General features: G+C 57.1%; 1 protein-coding gene across 1 annotated transcript in view; it reads right to left on the bottom strand.

Moving 5' to 3' along the window:
* Positions 1–2682: 2682 nt before the first annotated feature.
* SLC25A42 (solute carrier family 25 member 42) overlaps positions 2683–23297 on the bottom strand; it is a 28166-nt gene continuing 7551 nt past the window's right edge. The window contains exons 2-8 of the mRNA XM_025885513.2: positions 13763–13877; positions 10057–10162; positions 8424–8449; positions 7420–7586; positions 6919–7035; positions 6183–6334; positions 2683–4962 (exon numbers count right to left, since the gene is read on the bottom strand). Coding sequence (XP_025741298.1) covers positions 4655–4962; positions 6183–6334; positions 6919–7035; positions 7420–7586; positions 8424–8449; positions 10057–10162; positions 13763–13843 — 957 coding nt within the window. The 5' untranslated portion in view covers positions 13844–13877 and the 3' untranslated portion in view covers positions 2683–4654. The remainder of the gene's footprint in view (positions 4963–6182; positions 6335–6918; positions 7036–7419; positions 7587–8423; positions 8450–10056; positions 10163–13762; positions 13878–23297) is intronic.

Raw genomic sequence — 23297 nt, 5'->3', positions numbered from 1 at the left:
GACATGCCTAGAGGGAAGACAATGTGAAGACACAGCCGTCTGACCAGCCGCAAGCCGAGAGGCCTGAACAGACCCTTCCCTCATGGCCTCAGAAGGAATCAAACCTGATGACACCTTGATTTTGCACTTCTGGTCTCCAGAACTATAAACGGAATAAACTGGTTTTAAGCCCCCAGTCTGGGGTGCTCTGTTATGGCGGCCGCAGGAAACTCAGGACAGTGAGGGTATGTGCTATAAATGCTCCCATTGGGGCGCCTGGGTGGCTCAGTTGGTGAAGTGGCCAACTCTTGGTTTCGGCTCAGGTCATGGTCTCAGGGTCCTGAGATCTGGCTCGGCTCAGCGGGGAGTCCGCTCAAGGATTTTCTCTCCCTCCCTCTCCCTCAGCCCCTCCCCCTGTTCATGCGTGTGCACGCTCTCTCGCTCTCTCTCTCTCTCTCTCTCTCTCTCTCTCAAATAAATGAATAAATCTTTTAAAAGAATGCTACCACCTCCTTATAGGAATATCTGGCATTTGTATTCATCTCTGGATAGATCCCCCCCAAAGATGACCCCTGTCGTGAGGACTCAGGGCCCATGGTTTACCTGGGAGCTCACCCTAGGGAGACTCTTTGGGGGCAGAGACATGAAACAGGGAGGGAGGAGCCCTGTGGGGGTGCCGATGAACAGGTGACTAAGCGGGCAACCTGGGCTTGTTCCTGTTCGGGGCCTCGGGGGACAGTGTGGATCTCACTTGAGTGACCCACTCCAGTGGTGAGGGGCTGTCCCCAGTCATTGGCTAAGGGCTGCTCCTGGGGTGTCGGGTCATGCTCCTCGGGGGAGGCCCCCAGACCGGGTTGAGCGGCTTACAGCCAAAAGCAGCTGGGCTTAGGGAGGGGCACTGGCTGCGTCAGTGAACATGGTCCCTGATCTTTACTTAGCAGTTTGTTCCTGGAAAACCACATACTCATGCATGAATGCAAAGAGGCACATACAAGATCTGTTTCGGAAAGTGCCAGGAAGCTCAACCCTAACTGTCTTCAATAAACAGAACGGCCACTCCTATTGCCGGAAGTTGAGAGGCAGCTGAGAGCTTCAGGCAAAGCTGGATCCAGCAGCCCAGACAATATGACCAATAATCCAACTCCGTTCTTCATCTCTACTCCATTTTCTGCAGTGTCAGCTTCACCCTGGGATCACTTCCTATCTTGTGAACACAGGATAGTCCCAACAATTGCCTGTGCTGGTGTTTCTTCCCTTAGGGCCAGTGGGAGAGAGGGAGGGTGCTTCCAGAAGCTCTCCCTGGAAGTGCTTAGCAAACATCTCTGCTGTCTTGGGCCCAAATGGGGTCATGTGCCCACCTCTATATTTTAGGGGATGCCATGGTGATTGGGGGGAAATGGGGAGTTGACCCCCACCCTCCCAGGCTCAGGGGCCGGGACTGACCAGAAATCGGTAGGACGTGAGAGGCAAGCTGGGCAAGCCCCGGGAGCTGCTACCACGTTGTCATGGCAACAGATCACTAATAACCCCGCTGGCCATCAATAAAGGATGGGTAGATGTCATCACAGGCCACCACCCTGGGGAAACACCCAACTGTGCATAAACAATGAGTCAAACCATACACAAAAGGGACCAAAGTGTACGAATCCGGTCGGATGAAAGCAGCAGGCAAGCGGCTCAGGGCCCACGAGGCAGAACGTACTTGAAGCACTGCCCCCTTCAGAGTGTGCCCATGAGAGGCGCACGAGAGGCGCCCATGCTCACCCAGTCGCCCCTCGCCTGGCATGTGGAGGCTCCCACTTCCCGCCTCTGGTTGGGGGGGCCCTACAAGTTGGTCCAGGAGATGCGCTGCAGCAGAAGCAAGTCTCCATGGCCACCGTGAGACCTCTGGTGGCCTCGACCTTGGGCCCCCGCAGACAGCCACACTCGCTCCTAAAGCCTCAACCGGCCGAAGCGGGGAGGCCCTGGCACTCGACAGGTGGGCAGGGCATGGGAGACAAACAGTAGGACTTGGCGGCCCCGCTCGCTGCAGCAGGATGCAACCCATTTCCGACTGGTGCCGTGGCTCACCCCGTATGTCCTCAAAAGGGACAAGTGTTTATGCACGGGATGTCTCCGGAAGGACACGTGAGAAACTGGTAAAAGAAGACACCTTGGCAGAGGGAACTGGCAGGCTGACGTTCTCACCACAACCCTTTTGTGCAGTTGGGAGTTTTCTAGAAGACCTGTATGTAGTAATAATTCAAACAATAAACACATTAAAAAGGCTTATTCAAGGGGTGCCTGGCTGGCTCAGTCCGTAGAGTATGCGGCTCTTTTTTCTTTTTTTCAGAGAGGGAGAGGTGGGGGAGGGGCAGAGAGAGCCTCCCAAGCAGGCTCCAGGCCCAGCACAGAGCCCGAGGCAGGGCTCGATCCCACAACCTTGAGATCACCACCTGAGCCGAAACCAAGAGTCGAAACCAAGAGCCGGACGCTTAACCGACTGAGTCATCCAGGTACTCTGAGCATGCGACTCTTGATCTCAGGGTCTGGAGCTCAGGCCCCACATTGGGCGTGGGGCCTACTTAAAAAAAAAAAAGTTTATTCAGGAATATATTAAAAAATCTGTCAAAATAACCTCAACCCTAACCCTGTTTTTGGTTCACAGGGGGTGGAGGTTGGGGGTTAGAGCCGAAGAACAGAAGAACAGAAAAAAACGTCATTTTAATTTTTATTAAATATACTCTCTTGGCACAAATCTTTAAAATATATAAACATTATATATAAACAAAGTGTCTTCATGGCATCAAAATGTAACTCCAGATCAGGATGGACACCGGTGGGAGGGGTGTAGCTGCGGAGGGCACCGCCCAGCTTGTGTGCAGGGCTGGCGGTGGGAGGGAGGGGGGTGGTTGCTGCTTAGGCCCACTCGGCTGAGAGCCACCTTGGGGAGGCGCACCGGGGCCGGCAGGACCTGGGGCCCTCCGCTCTGTGGCCCAGCTGCGGCTCAGAGAAGGGTGCCGCGCAACCATCCATTTGGTCTCACCTGCTGGGGGGGTGGCCCCCCGGCCCATCTCCCTGTGAGGGGTCCCTGCCTCTCCTGCCTCTCTGGGCCCTGGGCACTGGGCAAGGCCGGCAGAGGAGGTGGGACACTCCCCCAACAGAACAGCCATGGGACCCTGGGGACGAGCCTCAGGCCGGCCGGTGGACACATGCAAGGAAGGACAGAGAGGGGTCTTCACACCCGCAGGTCCAAGGCAAGAACAGAAATGGGACAGAATGCAAGGGAGAAACGAAAGTCACGACTGGAAACGTGCGTGGGGCAAACACGCCCTCCCAGACCCTGTCACGCAGGGTGGCTGCGGAGCAATCTGGTCACCCCTGGTCACTCTCCGCCTGGAACCATAGGGGGGCCGGTCAGGGTTTACTGTGACGAGACCCAGGGGCAGCCAGATTGAAAAGCAAAACCAAAAGAAATCAAGAAACTCCACAAATCATTCGGAAATGGGCGTTTCTGCGTCCCTGTGACACCTGGCAGACCCCAGGGGGCTTCTCCATGAGACCCGCTCCCTGGGGGTGCCGTAGGGTACTGCAATTCCCACCCCCCAGGCCACATACCCTCTCAGGGGCTCCCACTTTGGGAGGATCAAGGCTGCCAGTCGCCTCCATGCACTCTCTTCACGGCAATCAGACCACCCTGTGTGCCTTCAACTGCCCTGAGTCCCGGCCAAGCGCCCGCTCAGGTGGGGAGCCAGGGACGTGCAAGATGCCACGGGCCCCCCCCAGGAGCCGCTGTGCCTAGGGGCCGAGGGTTAGGGCCTACGGCCTGGCCTCTGTTGGTGCGGCCTGTGGGACAGGCGTGGGAGCTTCCTGGCCCAGAGGAAGTGACCTGGGTCCCCAGTTCTCAGCAGATGCCTCCAAATTAGGACTCACACCCAAACCCATGGCGATTCCTCAAACCCTGCTGCCTGGAGGAGGCGCGACCCTCCTGGGAACATTACATACCGGGTGGGTAGGCAACAGAGGGGAAGACCCACTCCTGGGGCCCTACTTTGGCCACGGAGTCCAGGGTCCAAATAATGCTCGTGGGAGAAGGCTGTTCCCGAGCAGGAGGCTCTGGTGACACAGGAACCATGTCACCTGGGAAGTGACAAAGGCAGGACAGGTGGGGTGGGGGTGGGGGGCAAGAGGCTGTTTTTCTAGCCACAGCTGAGCAGGAGGCTGGCCCCACCTCACCAGGGCCCGGAGGCGCCTCTCTGTACGCCTTGGGGCTCCCTCCCCTCTGTGGGCACAGGGGCAGGTGGAGTCGGGCTCTGGGCCCAGTGGGCACGAGGTCACTAGAACCAGGAGCCCGTCCAAGGTCACGGAGCGCCAGGAGGTGGCGCTGGTCACTCCCAGCTCAGGGTGTTTGGGGCAAGCCCTCCAGGAGGCAGGGCCAGCCCTGGGGAGGAGGGCTGGGGAGAGCGCGAGAGCCCCGCCCACCAGTTCCAACATTGCACTTCAAGGGCCGCTGGCTTTGGGGGCCGACGCCAGGCCTCCACAGCGTGTTCTACCAGGTGCTCCGACGACGCGGTTCCCAGGGTGGAACCGAGCACGCCCTCACTCCACAGGCTCAGAAACAAAAGGGGTCAGTGGTCCGCCGGCCACACGTGGACGCTCGGTTCCCTGTCTCGAGAGCTGCCAGCCTGCAGGGTCCCTAGCTCTGCAGGTGCCGCAGCAGGATCTGCATGAGGTCGAAGGTGGTGAAGCTGATGCCCACGGCGATAGGGCCCTTGAGCCAGTTCATGCTCAGGCCCTTGTAGAGGCCACGCACGGCGCCCTCCTCCCGCACGATGGCACGCAGCGTGTGCACGATGGAGGCGTGCGGGTGACCCGTGACCCCAGCCGTCTGCATGCGCCGCCGCACCACATCCAGCGGGTACGAGGCCGACTGCCCGATGAGGCCGGCACAGGCCCCAAATATCATGCGCTCGAAGGGGTAGGGCTGCGGGCGGCCGCTGTACTCTGCAGGCGAGGGACAGAGGGGCTGCGTCAGCGTGTGGCCAGGGGGCAGGCACGCAGCCCGTGCTGAATCCATCCTGCACCTGCCGCTCACACTCCTTCACTGCTCGGGATCCAGACCCCCTGGCTCCCCCGGGGCCTTCCCGCCCCGGCCTCCTCACCTCCCTGCCATTCCTTTTGAGAAGAAAAGTTTTTAAAAAGGCAGAAATGCACAAATAATCATTTAACCAAGTCCTACCAGCCAGAGCGAGCTCCCATCTAACCACTCCCGCTGCCGTCTGCAGCCCTCTCCACCGTCCCCCGCCCCCGCTCCGGGGGCACCCTCTGCAGGGAGGCAGGGCCGTGGTGAAGTGAGCAGCTGCCAGGATAGGACATGTGGGTGGGACGGAGGAGGGCGCAGCAACCAAACAACAGGGTTCTTTAAAAATGTGTGCTTGTCAATTTAACACGAGGGACCGACGCCAGTCAGACGGCACTCCTCACTCAGCACACCGGCCGGACGCGACGGGGCCCACCGCGCCCGAGTGGGGTGGGTGCGTGGCCACAGCGCTGGGGGGAGCGGCGAGTGGAGTAGGTCCCCAAACCGGGGGCTCACACCCAACACGCTGGGAGGCGCTCCGGGGTGTCTGCGGACCACTGACAACGTGGAAACACGTAAGGGCTCCCCCAGTCGGGGAGGCCCACTCCACCGCTCAAAGGAAAACGGGACAGACCTTGGATGGGGTGGCGGGCTGGACTCAGAGGCGGCCTGGGGCCCTGCGGAGGAGCAGGGCTGGGGGTGAGGGACACAGGACCTCGGTGTCCCCCGGAACATTTGCTTTCTTTGACAACAACCATCTTGCAACACTGCTGACACCTGGTCGCCCAGGGCAGCAGGTTCGGGCGGTGGCATACGGTTCTCTGTGCTTTTCTGCGCTTTCTGAGTTTCTCAAAATTACTACCACCCCAGAGGGCTCTTCCCCTTCCGGCTAGGTTGTACCCGGCCACTCTGGGCACAAGGGGCTGCCACTGCACTTGATGCCACGCAGGACTTCACCGAGCTGGTCTTAAAACTCGGCACGGAAGGTTGGGAGTCCAGCTGCCTCCGTGGTGGCTCGGTGTCCATCTCGTTCTGATTCGGACCTTGGCCGGGAGCCCGTCCCTCCCAGGGCAGGGACCTCAGTGGCCCGCCTCTGAGTCTGTGCGGCCCCGGGGAGGAGCAGCCCGTGCTCCCGGCTCCTTACCTCTGTGCAGGCTCTTGAGCGTCTCATAGGTGAAGAAGCTCAGCCCCGCGTAGGGAATGACCCCCAGCACAGTGGGCGTGAATCCGTGGTAGAGGGTCTTCAGGCCCTCTTCTCGGGAGATGCGGACGAAGACGTGAAAGATGTTGCTGTACCTTGCAGGGCAGAGGGACGGAGCGGGTGAGCCGTGGGCACGAAGAGGGGCCGTTGGCCTCAACTAAAGCTCAGCTCCCTCCCGGAGTCTGGAGGGCCAGGGGCTCGTTGCTGGTGCTTGCTTTAAGGAACACAACCATGTAGCAAAAGCCTTGGCACTGGAGGGGGGAAATGTGTGCCTCAGGCCAAATCCCACCTTCGCTGCCCAGATCACTGGGGGAGCAGCCCTTGTAACCTATCTGTGCTAATTCAAAATGAAGACTTTGGGGGGGCGCCTGGGGGGCGCAGTTGCTTAAACGTCTGACTCTTGGTTTCGGCCCCGGTCATGATCTCGGGGTCATGGGATCGAGCCCCGTGCCAGGCTCCCCACTCAGTGTGGAGTCTGCTTGGGATTCCCTCTCCCTCTCCCTCTGCCCCTGCCCCCCACTCTAATCTCTCTCTAAAAATGGATGGATACATCTTAAGAAAAAAAAAAAAATGAAGATTTTTGGTTCAATGTAAGTAGAAGATGACCCCTAGGGTGAAAGAAACAACTACTGCCTTTCTGGGGCAGCTGCGGAATGGCACGCCTGGCCCGGGAACTCACATTTCCTTTGGGGTCACGGCCATCCTGGCTCGGACCAGGTCCAGGGGGTAGGTCAGAGAAGCAGCTGTCGTTCCAGCCAGTGCGCCCGCAAGGAGGCGGGGCCCAGGTGGCAGGGCTCTGAAAGAGGGGGCAGGGAGGAAATGAGAACCCCCCCTCAAGACTTGGGGTGCCCACAGGTCTCGGCCAGTGGGGAGAACCAAGGAGTGGCCAGGGACTGGCTTCCTCATGGCCGAGTGATGGGGTCTCTTGGGTGGATGTCATTTTGAGGTTCCCATGGCTGCCTTTCCTTCCCATCCGCTTGTGTGGATGAATGAATGAAGCGCTCCTTCCCTACAGACACTGGGGGCATGGCTGGGATCATGGGTCCCACTGGGACTTAGGTTCTGAGGGAAGAGCAGGCAAAGGGCAGGACTCCTGTCATGGTGAGCATGCGGAAGACGGGAGGGCAGGAGACGGGGTAGAGCTGAGAGGGTCTGGGGGGGGCTGGGGGCGGGCACTCACTCTCCGCGGAAGCCATAGTAGCGGCCGAGGATGCGCTTGTACTCCTCGTGGGCGCTGAACTGGATTGCGGCGTAGGGCACCACGCGCACCATGGTGGCCGAGTTCCCGCGCCACAGGCTGAAGAAGCCCTCGTTGAGGTAGGTGAAGTAGAGGAGCCGGAAGGCCTCCTGGGGGGGAGGGGCAAGGTCAATGCCCTTGCCTGCCCCTCTCCCCGCTCCACGGTGAACACCCTCTTTTGTCCAGCACTGTAACTGGGGCCCACATTATCGATCCCACCACACCTTGCCTCCCCCATATTCTCTGGGCCCCGTGTGGGGACCCCGCTCCCCCTAGTCCCCCGACCTTATGAACAGTAAAGTGAGCCAGAGCAAACCAGGTTTGCAGGTGACAGCCCCACACTGACGGTGTTTGATTGGTCTATCTGGTAGTCTAGCTTCTAAAGATATTCTTTATCTTTTCCCAAGAAAGTAATGCCTGCTCTCTGTTTAAAAATGAATCAAATGTGGGGCGCCTGGGTGGCTCAGTTGGTTAAGTGTCTGCCTTCGGCTCAGGTCATGATCTCGGGGTCCTGGGATCAAGCCCTACATCGGGCTCCCTGCTCAGCGGGGGAGTCTGCTGCTCCCTCTCCCCCTCCCCCTGCTCTTGCATTTGCACTCTCTCTCTAACAAATAAATAAAATCTTTTAAAAAAATGAATCAAATGTGAAATCATGGGTTTATAACTCCAAGTCCTCTCCCCACCACCCCAAGGATGAGGCTAGAGTGGGCTACAGCCAGGCAGAGCTTGGGGTGCCAGGACAGGTGGCCCTTGCCCTGGGGCCTGGTGGGGGAGGCCTCGGTGCCCTGGCAGCTCGGAGAACTGGCTTGTGGGGGAACCAGAGGGAAAACACACGTTGAAAAGCCTCTCCCTCCACCCCTGGCCGTGTGCCTCCACCACCTCCTGTCAGCATAGCAGGGCACATGGTGATGGCCCCAGAGCCAGGAGTTGGTGACCTAGTGGCTTACCTTGGCAGAAAATCTTTTTGAAGACACTGGAAAAAAAAACCAAAAAAACACAAAACACAACAGAGACCATTAGATGTGAAGGATGGGACCTGGGTCTATGGGACCCCTAATGCAGGGGTTGCGTCTGAGCACGGGGAGTGAGAACAGCCACTGCGGATGCTCCCCCGCCAGGGGCTGAGGTGTGGACCATTCCCAGTCATGGTCACCCTCCTCCAGGGAACCTCCTCACCTGCTGCGCCCTGCACCCCTGGGCCCAGGGCCCCTGACATGTCAACTTATCCCCACTCAGGGGAGCTGAGCTACCACCTCCCTCCCAGGAAAAGTGAGGGTCTCTGCAGAGCCTGTGCTTCTTGGGGTTGACACTCAGCATCCCGCACCTGGCTGGACCCCAATTCAACCAAACCCTTTCAAGAAAGGCCTCCTAGCCACCAGCTGTGCAGAGCAACTGAGGGGCCTGGGCCTCTCAGAACAAGGCCCGGGGGTGTTCTCCGCTGAGAGCCCACCCTTTCTTCCCACAAGTGTGGGTGTGGCGCCCCTGACCAGCCTCTCCCACCCTCGCTGGCGGCCACGTCGCTCCCCGATGCCACGGCATGCTCCGCTGGCAGGCCCCCCACCCCCCTTGAGCCGCTGCGGCCGGCAGGGGTCATGGTCTTGCAGCCTCCCTCTCCGCTCCTGGAGTGGAGCGTTGAAGAGTGTCTGCTGAGCTCCCAGGACACGCTCACACCCGCATCTGTGCGGACGTGCGTACACACCGAGGCCACCAGAGCTAAGCACAGCTCCCTGCAGGGCGCTACGTTGTGCATTCGCTCCAGGTGACAAGGCTGCCGACACATGGGGAGGCGGGTGCTCAGCCGCATGCCCTTTCCCACGCCAGCTTGCTCCTTCCAGAGGTTGATACTAACGTCCTGTTTTGTGGATGAGGAAACGGAGGCACGGGGAGGCTAAGGGACCAGCTCGCGCAAGTGGGCATGGCCTGGCTTGAATCCGCAGTCCCTTCCTCCCAAACAGTGGAGGGGCAGGGGTCCCAGCTTGTGACTGCCTTCTTCTAGGAACCGGTCACTGTCTGTGGGACGGAAAGGCCTCATGTCTCAGGGGACCCTGCGGCTGCTACACCCAAGGAGGGAGTGTGACAGTCCCCAAAAGATGTCTGTGTCCTCGAGCCCAGTACAAGTGAAGGTGACTTTATTTGGAAACGGGTCTTTGCAGATGTAATTAAATTAAGATGAGGTCATACGGGAGTGGAGTGGGCCCTAAATCCAATGACAAGTGTCCTTCTAAGAGGAGAGGACACAGACATGGAGGGGAAAGCAGAGACTGGGGCGCCGTGACCATAAGCCAGAGATGCCTGGAGCCCGGGGCGCTGGAAGAGGCAAGGAGGGCGCCCCCCTAGAGTCTGCAAAACGAACCGACCCGGCTGGCACCTTGATTTCAGACTTCTGGCCTCTAGAACGTAAGCTGCTTGGTTTGTGGTACTTTGTGATGGCAGCCCTGGGATGCTAACAGAGTTTCTAAGTCGATTTTAAAGAGGCATTTTTTTAAAGCCAATCTGCAGTGCAGATCGGCAGCTGTGGAGGACGGGGGACTGCCGGGAAGCATCTCCATCATACAGAACAGAGGGACAGAGAGCATTTACCTTGGAAGATGATTTTGGTTCGGTCCAGGGGAGCTACTGCCGTTTTGGCAAGTGCACCGGCCAGGGCCCCAGACAGGAGGGAGCTGAGAACTTGCCTGTGATCACTCTGCAAGAAAACACAGGAATACAGTTTGTCATGAGAGAGAAAGGGACAGGGGTTGGCTCTGCTGGCGACTGCCCCCAGGAGGAGCATCTTCCTTCTGTCCCCTCGAGGGCTGTAAAAGGCATAACTGTGCAAGCGTCACAGCCCTGCTGGGCCCGGGGCAGGCTGTCATGAGTCCACCAGCCACAGAACCTGGGTGGGACATAGTGAAAACCTTCCTGGGGGACAGGGACCATCTGCATGAGAGGTGACCCACTGGCGGGGCTGTCCCATGAGTTTCCAACTTCCCAGAGACAGCCTACGACAGGCCTGACCCCAAACAGATGGGTTACCCGCCGCCCCCCCCCACCAAGTGCAGACTCTGGCTGTGCCCACTGCCTGTGTGCGCTGGACAAGGGTCCCTGTGGTCTGGGCATCAGGCCAGTGTCAAGCAAGCAGAATCTGACTGTGTCCGTGTGACCCCGTTCCACAACTTTCCATCAGGCCCGCAGTGGCCGGCATCTGTGGTTCTTTATCCAACCAAGGTGAGGGTGGTGGTGATGGTGGCCAGCCCGCATCACGAGGCCAGCCTTGGAGCCAGCACTTTCCCGAGGCTTCTCGAAGCTCCCCGTGAGGAGTCGCACAGGAAATCACCAGCTCCTCAGGCCGGCATCTCTGTCTCCCCAGCTGACTCAGCCACAGAACTCTCGCCAAGCCGTCACGGGGAGCACTGGGGACCGGAGGGGCTCCCATCTTCCCTGGCTCCACAGGGAGGAAGGACGGTGAGGGGCAGGTCATTCAGTGATCCCAGGAGTCCCTAGAGTCTGACCGGAACCAGGTGCCCTGAGAGGCCTTGGGACACAGTGTGTGTGGGCAGGGATGTGTAGGACACCTCCTTGCCCCTGGGGCTGCCAGTCCACAGGGAGAGCCAGGCATGAACTAAAGCTTTAGACAAACGTGTAGGGGCGCCTGGGTGGCTCAGGCGGTTAAGTGTCAACCTTGATTTTGGCTCAGGTCATGATCTCAGGGTCCTGAGATCAAGCCCCACATTGGGCTCCGCGCTCGATGCAGAGTCTGCTTGTCCCTCTGCCTCTGATCCCCCTCCTGCTCGAGCTCCTGCTCTCAAATAAATAAAATTAAATTAAAATGTGTAGAGTCACCAATCCAGGATGGCTGTAAGTGGGGCCTTAGGGTCCCGGGAGAACATGGGGTTGGGGGTGAAGGGCTGAGGTTGAAGGATGAGGTGCAGCTAACTGGGATGTGTGTGTGTGTGAGAGAGAGAGAGAGAGAGAGAGATCATATAAGAAGGGGAGGAATGGAACACCCAGGGACCCAGGTGAGAAAAAGCCGGGGGTCCCGGGGGACCACAAGAAAGGCAGGGTGGTTGACACAGCAAAAGGGAGGGGGCACAGGGAGGAGAGAGATGAAAGGAGGATGGGGGTTGAACTCCAAGGAACCTGGGGGCTCAGCAAGCAGGCTGGTGTTTACCCAAAGAGAAATGGAAATGCACAGAAGGTAGACAGGCCATTTTAACTGTAACCAGAGAGGCAGCGCATGCAGAAGCTCAGGGTGGAGAGATGGGGGCTAGGACTAGGGGATGGATAAGGGGCATTTGAGGGGTACAACTGGCAGCCTGGGTCTGAGTGGGCATGATGGGGTCCAGGGCCACTCCCCAGGTTTGCTCTGCTCAGCAGGTGGATCAGGGGTGAAGGGCTGGGCTCCAAGTCTGTCCGCACACCTGGCTTGAATCTGGGCTCTGTCCCGATTGCTTGCAGTAACCGATGGCCTCTCTGATCCTCCTTTCCTCACCCCTGACACACTGACGTGCTGTCTCCTGGCCGGGTCTGGGTGCTCCCCGGGGCTGTGATGCCCTACAACCTGTCCCTGTCCCTGGGGGGGATTCAGCTCCTTTCCCTTAATGTCCCCAGAACCTCCTCCAGCAGCCGGGCCCTCCCCTCCCTAGAGAAGCGATTTCCCACGGCAGTGTTTTCCTGCCTAAGTTTCTGAGGTGGAGCTTCACCTCTGGATTCCAGCTTCTTCCTGCACGGAAGTCTGTCACTGGGGGACCCCTGCCTTTTCTGGATCACACAGCAAGGTTCTGGAGGTCTGGCTCCACCCGCTTTGTGAAGTGTGGATGTCAGGCGCTGGAAGGTTCGGTGGTGTTCCTGGCAACAGCTCCGAGGCCCAACTGGGTCCCAATCTCCTCTGGGGGTCAGCGTGATGACGGTTCACCTTGTGGGCCGCTGGGAGCCAAGGGCGTACCCCAAGGATGGTCCACATGCCCTGCTGCTCCTAGAGGCGAAGCCGAGGCGCCCCTTCCACGGCCTTTATGTGATCACATGCCGGGCACGCGTGACCTTAAACCTCACTCGGGATGTGGCACTCCGGGGATGTGCTGTGAGCCCAACTTCTGTGCTTGCTGGACGAGGCCGCCCCCGCCTTTGGCCAACGTTCCCAGTGACTTAAGTGACCAGGGCCGGCTGATTCTTTGAAGAGCTCGACGCAGGCGTCATGGATCGGCCAGGCTCCATACCCGTCAGACGGAGAGTGCGCACAAGTGAAGAACGAGCCAGATGGCCCAGTAGAGAAAAAGCGGGTGGTCCACAGATAGGAGCCACGTGGGCTGTGAACGCCACAAGAAGATGCTCAGCTCCTTCACCAAAGACATGGGTCTTGGCACAGTAGGCTCCCCCCATCAGGCTGGCTGAACGAACCAAGACTGATGGCGGCCGTGCTGGCCAGCGTAGCAGAAAATCAACACCGGCTGTGTCCCAGCGCATGACGGGCACCGGGCCTGTGGCTGGGCACGTCCGCTCGGTGGGATTCAGCCAGCCCGCCAGGGGCTGGGGAGTTCGCTACACCATGAGGGACAGATGTGCCCGCTCTGGGGTTTGGCCTTGCTCCCGCACATCCACCCCCAGCGTTGCGACGGTGGCCCCACACGGTGACCCTACAAACCAGTCCTCCTGCCCATGTGGTGCTTCCCAGGGTGCCCTAGAATTTGAGGAAAGCTGGGGAAGGCCGGAGGATGATGCCGCTTCAGCCTTTGACCCCGTGGACTTTGAGAATGGCCCGTGGGCCCCAGTGCCGGGTTTCTGTGTGGGGATGGGTCAGTCTGTGCTCCAGGTTCAGCCAGAAGAGCCTCTACTGGCTTCTTTGGTGAACGAGGATAGGGCTGATCCCATTTCTTTCAAAGGGAATATACCTTTTCTTCGAGAGAAGGGCGGAATCAGAGATGAACCTGAGAGAGGAGACTGGGAGCTGAGAGCGCACCCTGCATGCGAGCGCCCACCCCCACAGTGGGCCCTGCCCATGACTAACTCTCTCATGCTCACTAATCCGAGCAAGAGAAGGAGTTCAAGGACACCTTTGACTTCCTAGCCAAATTTGGGCGAGGTTCTGGCTTCTTACCAAGTGGATGGGCAGACTGGATCCACATCACAAACGGGACTTTAAATGGAACAGAAGGAGGCCAACCTCCTGCACCCCCCTCTGCCAACGGCCTCCCAACAACACAGCCCCACCCAGAGTATGTGTGTGTGTGGGGGGGCAATTTGCCATGGGGTGCAGGAATACAGAAGAGGGACCTCAGGAAAACGCCCATCGGGGAGGCAGGGTACTTGCCTTGGAATTGACGGGTGAGGGCAGGATGGCCTCGGCATCCTCACGCACACGCGCCGTACTCTCCTTCACACCATTACCCATTCCAGGCCAGCTCTGGGCAGCAGGAGACTCGGTCCTGGGAGAGAGCGGGTACGGTGAGACCTGGCGAGAGGAGGGCCAACCCGACCTGCCTCAGGCCTGTGACTCATCCCTGAGTCACCTGAAGCCTAGCACGGTGCTCTAGCCAGACCGGCTTGTTTCCCTGCAGGGGAAGGACGCAGGCACCTGCATCCAAATGGCAGTCCCCAGTGCAGATCGCTTAATCATTGACAAAAGCCCTTCTCATTGGCTCTCTGGTTTGATCATCACAAACAGGCCTCTGAGTTGTCTGTTTTTTTTTTTAACCCAGTACCACCTGGCAGATGGGCTCAGAGAGGTGAAGCCACCTCTGAAGGTCACATAGCAGGAGGCAGAGGTGGCCCCACCTCCCTGGACCCGAGCACCGACTGGGCTTTTGTCAGCTTGGACCTGAATATCTATCCAAAGAAACACTTAGAAAATTACTCTTTTTCCTACTGCAAGTTTGCCTGATCTTTCTGGCCAAGCTTACAGTAAAGGGTCCTAATATTTGAGGATTCCTCCCCGGAAACCTCCATTTAACCTCTAGGTGGAAGTACCCACAAAGCTCAGCAAAGCTCAGCAAACCACAGTGAGGAGAACAGACAGAAAAAAGGATGAAGGACGAGTGTCACCAAGATGCCAACTGTGCACTGGGGTTCCTGGAGGTCTCGGTTCCCGTGCTTTAAGATTATCCAATAAATCGATGCACTTTCTTGTAAAATGATGCAAATGATGCAGACATCCCCTGAGCGGGCTGTGAAGGCCCCTCCTGCCCTCCAGGTCCTCCCGGGGACCCCACGTCAATGCCGGGGCAGAAGGCCCTAGAAAGCACAAAGAGGATTCCCCTCCACTTGTCCTCTGCTGCTGTTTCCCACCTCATCTGGGCCCTGGCTCCAGGAGGAACGGCTGCTTCTAAGGGCAGGAATGAGCCCAGAGCACCCTGAGGTGCCAGGCAGGAACGAAACCAATGCGGGTGTGACAATAGGAGAGGTAGGAGAATCACAGAGCTGCCAGTGGTCAAAGCCGGAACGCTCTGAGCAATAAGCACTGGATTACAGCCCAAGGTATAAAATAAACATCCACAAGTCCACAGTTAGAAATAAATGATTAGAGGAGCCTGGCTGGCTCAGTCAGTGGAGCGGGCGACTCTTGAGCTCAGGGTTGTGGGTTTGAGCCCCATGTTGGGTGTGGAGATTACTTAAAATCTGGGGCACTTGGGTGGCTCAGTTGTTAGGCATCTGCCTTCAGCTCGGGTCACGATTCCAGGGTCCTGGGATCGAGCCCTCCATTGGGCTCCCGAATCCACGGGAAGCCTGCTTCTCCCTCTCCCACTCGCCCTGCTTGTGTTCCCTCTCTCGCTGTGTCTCTCTCTGTCAAGTAAATAAAAAAAAAAATCTTAAAAAAAAAAGAAAGACATGATTGAATTCATAAATAAATTGGGAAGAGGCAATCTCCCAGGCAGAAGAATCCCAGATAGTTTGTGTAGCTGCTTTGCTCTTGAAGAGGGGGTGTTCTCAAAACTGTCAAGGTCATCAAAAACAAGAAAGTCCGAGAAACAGTCTCAGCCCAGAAGAGCCTAAAGAGACGTGACGACTAGATGTCAGGTGGGATTTGGCGACAAGAAAAGGGTATTAGGGAAAACTGAGGAAATCTGAATAAACTATGGCCTTTAATTAATAGTCATCTATCAGTATTTGCTCATTAGTTGTGACGAATGTACCAAAGTGAAGTGTTATTAGCAGTGGAAATTTGGTGTGTGGGGTGTAGGGAAACCGTTACCTTTGCCAATTTGTATATAAATGCCAAACTGTTCACAAACCCACAATGAGAAAGTAGGCCCTACGGAACTTTTCAAGCCAGCTGCTGGGGTATCAGCTTGTGGGGGGCACGGAGACTGTTTCACCCCCATCCGCAGTGTAGACAGCTATGACTCAGCACCATCCCCAATGCTATGGACCCCAGGGGATGGTCCCCACATCCAGGCACGCAGACGGATGGTACAGCCTTTCTTAGGGCTGTGTCGGGGGCGTGAGCGCATTGAATGCGGACACATTCTGTGAAAAGTGCCTTCCTGAGAAAGGATCCAACCCTTTGGTCCCAGCCTCACACGGCTCTGATCTATGGCCGCACCCTCCCTCCAACTCCTGCTCCGAGCTCCCCAGGAGACAAGAGCCGGTTCGAGGCTGGCGGGTGGTGCTCTGCATTGGGCAGGCTGTGCAGGTTCAGAGGGGGCTGCCTGTCCAGCCTGGTGGACCTTTCTTCCCTCAGCTGTTTGGCTCCAGGACCTGCTGCGGGAACTCAATGCAGACAGTTCATGAGGGGGCCTCGGTGTGGTGGATGAGCACAGAAACGCTGCCACACAGAGCCGTGCAGACCTACGACACCGTGTCACTGCAGGAGACAGAGTGCCCGAAGCAAGTCACAGGAGCCCCCCAGAGACATCTCCACCCACAACTTATGATTGGATTCCAGTGCGACTGGAAAGGGTCTTTGCAGATGTAATTAAGGAAGGGATCACGACATGAGACTGTCCTGGATCATGCCCCCACCAACGTGATCTGATCAGACAGAAGAGGAGACAGACAGGAAGGCCATGTGACCGGAGGCAGAGACTGGGGTGATGTGGCCAACAAGCCGGGGACCCCCGGGAGTCCCCAGAAGCTGGTAGAGACAAGAGCCTGCCCTGGAGCCTTCAGAGACTTGCACGGCCACACACACCTCAGTTTTGACCTTTTAACCTCCAGAATTAAGAGACTAAAATTGTGTTACCTCAGGCCTCCGGTCTGTGGGGACTTGTCAAGGCAGCCACAGGACACTAAGGCTAAGGGCCCTTTTTAGGGAAGGGGGGGCCGGGGCCCCCCAGCGCCGGAGAGTGGGCAGTCTCAGGCTGTCAGCCACTCACCTGGGTTCAGCGCCTCCTGGCAGTGCTCCAAGGCTCACAGAGTGGAGAGGAGATCCTTGCCCTGGCGAAACCAGGGGGGAAAGACCTCGAGCTTGTCCCTCAGGCCAAAGGCTAAGTTCTCTAAGAAACAAAGAGCTCTTTGCTCTTTCAAATCAGTAACAAAACAAAACCAACTCAAGACAAAAAAGGGCAAAGAAATAGCCCGGTCCCCAGGAGACTACTTTAAAATATGACAAAAAAAAAAAGAAGACGACAGATGCCCGACTGTGCTCGTAACGGAGAAAGGCAGGTGGAACCCTGAGTGAAAGGCTGTTATCAAGTACGGAGGCAGTAATGAAGTGTGCATGAGGTGGGGACGGGCAAGGAGGGAGGCTGGGGGTGGCGCCTCTTTGGGGGGTCTGGCAAACGCCTTGGAACGTGTGCTCCCCAATACACGTACATGGGGACTCGGGGGCCGCTGAGGCTCCCAGCGAAGGCCTGGAAGAGAAGCTACGCAGGGGGATGGGACAGAGGAAGTGCGTGACTCACATCCCCATGGGGGAAGGCCACTCAACCTGTCACTAATGAGCAGACCCCATCTTGATGAAGTGATCAAGGTCAACACCACCGGTGACAGGGCCGACCAACAGCTCGCCTCCCCCACACAGTGCCCCAGGACGGACACGTGCCTTCAGCGGGATTCCTCCCAAAGGCGCACGGCCTCCGGCTAATGAGGAAGCAGTGGACGGACCACCCGGAGGGATGCTCCACTGGGCCCGACCCAGCAGTTCTCAGCACAAGTCCGAAGGCTGTGGACGATGATGGAAAGGCTGAGGAGCTGTCACAGGTCAGGGGACACGAGGCACATGGGATGACGAGTGCAACGTGGGGGCCTGGACCAGAAGGAGCATGTTAGGGGAAGCTCTAGGGGGGCCCACCTCCAGGCTGGAGGGGAGCCCCCCCGTGGCGTCGGTGCCTATGTTCTAGGCCACACGACTGTATCCTGAATGGTGCTGACACGGGGGGCGGCTGGACGAAGTGTCTACTGGAACTCTTAGGATTTCTACCACTTTTCTGTAAACCTAATAAAAAGCTAAAGAAAGGGGCGCCTGCGTGGCTCAGTCATTAAGCGTCTGCCTTCAGCTCAGATCATGGTCCCAGGGTCCTGGGATCGAGCCCGGCATCGGACTCCTTCCTCGGGGGGGAGCCTGCTTCTCCCTCTCCCACTCCCCCCACTAGTGTTCCCTCTCTCGCTGTATCTCTCTGTGTCAAATAAATAAATGAAAAATCTTTACAAAACAAAAAAAAGGCTAAAGAAAAAAAATGCCTTATGAAAACCACGAGCCTCTGGATGTGCCAGAGGTTTCGGAGAAACACATTTCAGATGTCTGTGGCTGTTGAGGGGTGGGCTGGTGGGCTGATCTGGCTCCTCCTTGTCCACTTGGGGCCTCTAAGCCAGGGGCTTAGTGTCTTGGGCTGGGGAAGGGCGCTGGCAGCCATGGGAGCCCTGTGCAAGGGAGTGGGGCTACTGGTTTGTGGGGAGACCAGTGCCCTTCTTGGCAGGGAGAGCCTGACCCTGGCCTCTCTGGGGTCAGCAGCTGCGGGGCGTCAGGCTGAGGCCTTCACCCAGGGCCCATCTGTGGCTCTGCACACGGGCTGAGAACAGGGTGAAGGCAGACCCTACACACAATGACACGATGGCCATTTTTATTAAATCCCTCTGCCACCTTGTTCGCTAATCTGGCCAGCCTTCACCACCAATACGGGCGCTGCTTTACCGATGGGCAAGTTAAGGTAGCACAAGTACTCTGCTGGAGACCACTATGGTGATAATCACTGCCACTACCCATTAGGGGTGTCATGGTCACTGGTGTATCGCTTCACCTTGCTGATGCAACACAGAAAAACTTGGGTCAGACCAAGGGCGGAGGGAACTCCAACCTTGACGCAGGACTCCAAAGTCATGGCCATATCCTTCTCCATGGAGCCCTGGCCCCCTTTGATCCTGAATGGTTCTCCTAGAGAACCACATGCTCCTTAAGACTTTGCTTAACCTGAAGGAACAGCAGGGTAGGGAAAGCAGGGTGGAAGGTCTGGCTGCCCCCAATCGTTCCCTGAGGGCAACTTTTAACACAGAACATGAACAACCTGTTTAGAGAAGCGTCCCAGACCTAAAGGGACAGCATGGGTTCCTGGGCGGCAATCCAAGGGGCCCAAGACTCTGACCCTCGGACATGAGCCTGGAAGAGGCAGCCAAGGGCCGGCGGGGCATTCTGCAGGGACAGACGTCAGAGTCTGCATCACCAAGGTGGGGCCCTGGGTAAGCAGTCCCTGCTGTGGGCTGGCACCTGGCAGAAGGAAGGTATGGGAAGAAGTCCCTGAGGGACCAAGGCCTGATGTCTGGAGGCCTGAGAACTTCCAGTCTTGAACTTGGAAGACAGCCCTGGTCTGCTGGTTCCCACAAGCCTGGACGAAGCCAGCAGAAACCATGTCTGAGAGTTGATACCCTGGGCCTTGCATGATTTGAAAAATCTAATATCCTGGACACAACCTAAGATAATGAGGCACACGAGCAGGCTGGGCATTTGAAACACATTTTGAAACACAGACATTTGAAAACACAGACAAGGTCTGACTGGGACGAACCCTGGCTGCCCTACCTTCCGCACGTGGGGCCTCACATGAAACGTTGCTCAGGGCCTCCGAGGCTCTGGTTCCCTGGCAGTGGAGGTGAATTAGGGGCAGAGAACAGTGACACGTGGTGGTATCTGATAAGACAGAAAAATAAGAAGCAGGGGCCTCTTGAGACCCTCCAGTGCCACGGCCTGAAGAGTCAAGAAGGGCGACCATGAAAAGGGAGGCTGGCCCGAGGTGTTGGCCGTGAAAGGGGCCTGGGCTGGCCTGGTTGGAGAGACTGTTATCAGTCCTGTTCCAACATGACTGTCCACAGAACTCCAGGCTTCATTTGGCTTGGCCAGTTATTCCCCCAGTCACCCTTTTCTGCCCCCAAATCCCACTCCCTTATGCCCCGAGCACCATCTGTCTGAGGTGTTTTCTTACCATGAGCTTGGGGTTGTGTGGTCTCGGGAAGACGTTGGAGGTGAGGAGAGGGGAGCCCTCTCCTCATGACATTATACCTGAGAGCACAGACTTAATCCAGGTGAGACTGACTTGGACCTCTGGGTTAGGTGGGCTTAGCCAGCTGTCTGTCCCCCTGCTGAGCGACACTGTTCCAGACTCTTCTCTCGGAACTAGTGCCCCCTGGGGTGTGTGTGTGTGACAGGAGTTAAGCTCCCCTCCCAGAGAGGGAGAATCGACATACATGACTAGAAATTCTTACACAAGAACTGTGGTCTCTTCTCCCCAACTGATTTACTTCTTCAGCCATTTATTCAGATCAGTAATGACCTTGTGGACGACCACTTCATGCTCTGGGTTAAAACAAGACACTCTGTTACTTCCTTGCTGCTCCAATCTTCCAACGCGGGCCACAGGCTGAGATGTCCTCTGACCACCGCAGGTGGAGGGGGAGGTTTGGTGGGGGGACTGACCCCACGTAGATGACAAGGGGTAGTCTGAAGGATCCCAGCAGCTGCAGGAGCTGGACAAGGTGTGCTAAGGACAGGTGTTAATGTGTGCCTGAGGGCCCCAAGACCGGTTCAGCAGACAAAGGTGAGGCCGGGTGGTACACGGCCGGGTGCAAGCTCCTGTCTGAGGGCCAGCTCTGCTGCTCATCATCCTGGTCTTTATTGCTCCCATGTCTTCTCTCCACTCCACTCGCTCACCGTGTTTCTCTGGCTTGTGGGACCCACCCCCGCCCCAGCCTTCCCCAGGGCACTCTGGGTTACCCAGTGGCTGGGCAGGGGGCACCAAAGGGAATTCACTCCTTTGCTCCCAGTAAGAGGAGCCCACACAAGTTGGAATGGTGCTGCTGGGCAGGGCCAGGGCTTGGCCAGACTGGGAGCCTGTGAGTGGGGGCTAAAGGTTCTAGAATCCTCTTGTCCTGACAGTTGGAGGGATGGTTCTAGAAAGGAGAGCCTTAAGGATCGGCCTGCTCTGGTCCAGTATTTACATCCCTCTGGGGTTGAGTCCGATGAACTGTGTGCCTGCTGAGTACACACTCTGGACAGGTGGCACCGCAGTGGGCAGGGGAGATGGCCTGGGGAGTGTGGGCAGATGGCCCACAGGGATGCTGCTGAGTGGGGCTCTGTGGTGGAGAGATGCAGGGCAGGGTCTGTCCTGGTGTCTGGGAAGGCTTCCTGAGGAATGCACAGGGTGGGAGTGGTGGGAAGGAGCACCCCGGGTGGCCAGAGCAGTGAGAAAGGGGACCCCCAAGGCTGGAGCCAGCTCAGGCTGAGTACACGGCAGGCCATCTAAGGCTCTGCTCATGGGAGAGCACAAAACACCCCCACCCCGCAACACCCCTGCTGGTGCTTCCACCTCTGGACTCCAGCCAGGATGATCCCCACATGCCTCCCCTAGTGCCTCTCTCAGTGCTGGAGACCCTGAGACGTCATCTGGGAGCTCTGAACGCCGGCACAGTAGTACGTCCTCTCTCACGGTGATGTCGAGCACCTTCTGTGAACACCACCCAGACGGCCACCCACAGAATGAGTTCTCGCACGTGGTACAGTCACACGACCGGGTGCCACACAACAGAGAAGGACAAGCTGCTGCCACATGCAACGAGAGGGACAAGCCTCAGACACAATAGTGGAGAACGAGAAGCCAACACGAAAGACTGTGTACAGAATGAGTCTAATCCAAGCACAGTAACACAACCTGGTCTATCCATACAGTGGCATGTCACTGAGCTTTAAAGAGGAAGGACATTCTGACACATGCTGCACCGTGGATGAACCTTGAGGACATCATGCTAAGTGAAATGAATCAGTCACAAAAAGATGGATATTTAATTCTGCTTATATGAGGTCTCTAGAGTCCTCATATTCATAGAGACAGAAACCAGAACGGGAGGAGCGGGGAGTTAGGGTTTAATTGGGACCGAATTTCAGTTTGGGAAGATGGAAAAGTTCTGGAGACGGATGGTGGTGATGGTTGCACACCAATATGAATGCACTTAACGTCAATGAACTACACACAAAGCAAAGCTGAAGACAGTACATTTTATGTTATATATATTTTATCACAATTAAAAAAAATCCAGCACAGACAATAAAGCATCAGCGGTGATAAAGATCAGACCGGGGTTAGCTTTGGGAGGTAGGACAGGGAAGGGTCACGGAGGAGCCAGCTGGGGGCTTGAAACGCTCTGTATCTTGATCTGGTTTCACATGTGAACACACATGTAAAAATTCCTTGAGTTACTCACTTTACTGTACGAAACTTATACCCCAACAAAACAAGTTTAAACATTAAAAAAGAAAAACCCCAAAGCCGCCAGCCTCTCCCAGGCCAACTGACCATAGGCCTGAGCACTGTGTTCTTAACTCCCAGAGGACCCTACTATCACCAGAGGGACAACACACACTGCTCACTATTGCTCACCTTCCTCCTCACCTGTGAAGAACACCTGCGGATGATTTTGGCAATGACCAAAAGCCCAGAGGAGATGTCTAAGCTCCTAGAAGGCAGGCCACATGTGCAGTGGATATCTGGCCCCTTCTGGAGATAGCACACTGGCCAGCCACACACATTGCCTCTGCCACCTTGGAGAAGGGGCAGCTGACCCTTCCCTTGACTCCAGGGTGACCCAGGTGGCCCTCAGTTTGGAGCACCAGACCCAAAGACTGGGAGTTTTGAAGGAGCCACTGGGCCAGAGAAGTCCTCTTTCTCTCACGAGGGAAAGCAGATAGGCCCTGAGGGCAGTGACACAGAGCCAAGGCCAGGGGGAGGGGGATGGATGTCTGCTGAGCTGGGGTGTCCTGGGGCCCAGTGGTGCTAGAAGAACCTGGGAGCTACCAAAGAACATGGAAGGTGCCAGAAGCACTTAGGCTTTTCCCACCCCGGAGCCCACAAAGTTCCCATTCCAGTTCAGCCAATTTGAGATGGGTTTCTGTCCCCTGCACCTCCCCCAGAGCCCTGACCCATGTGTTTCCCGTACACTCTTCCAAGCCCTGTGCTGCATTTCCAACCATGGACAACGGCCGCAGTGGGCCCAGCCCCAGTATGTTCTCTGGAGGTACCTTTAACAGGTACCCATGAACTGGGATTCAGGTGCCAGAGTCTTCCCAGGAGCAGGGTTAAGAACGAGGGGTCAAGTGCAGTGGGCCACCTCTGCCCCACATGCCACCAGCAGGCAGCAGTCACAGACCAGCCCCAATGAACAAAAATTCATTTTTTCATATCATATTTCTGTTCAAGCAATCTTTCCACTCATCAAAAAGCGAAGCAAAGCAAAGCAGGATGGGGGGCAATTCCGCAATATAACATACTGAACAGCATTGTCTAGGAAACAGGAACCTGGGGTTCTGGGATCTTAAGTAGCCCTGTCTGTGAGCTCCCCCCCCCCCCCCCCCCCCCCGCTGCAGCAGCTCCCCGTGTGCATCCATCCTGACACACACACACACACACACACACACCACAAAAAAGAAA

Source organism: Callorhinus ursinus, unplaced genomic scaffold (genome assembly GCF_003265705.2).
Source record: "Callorhinus ursinus isolate GAN/ISIS: 27379988/994484 unplaced genomic scaffold, GSC_fseal_2.0 scaffold15, whole genome shotgun sequence".
In the NCBI taxonomy this organism is placed as follows: Eukaryota; Metazoa; Chordata; class Mammalia; order Carnivora; family Otariidae; genus Callorhinus; species Callorhinus ursinus.
The sequence above is the reverse complement of the archived record's forward strand: the minus strand, read 5'-3'. Positions and strand labels throughout refer to the sequence as shown.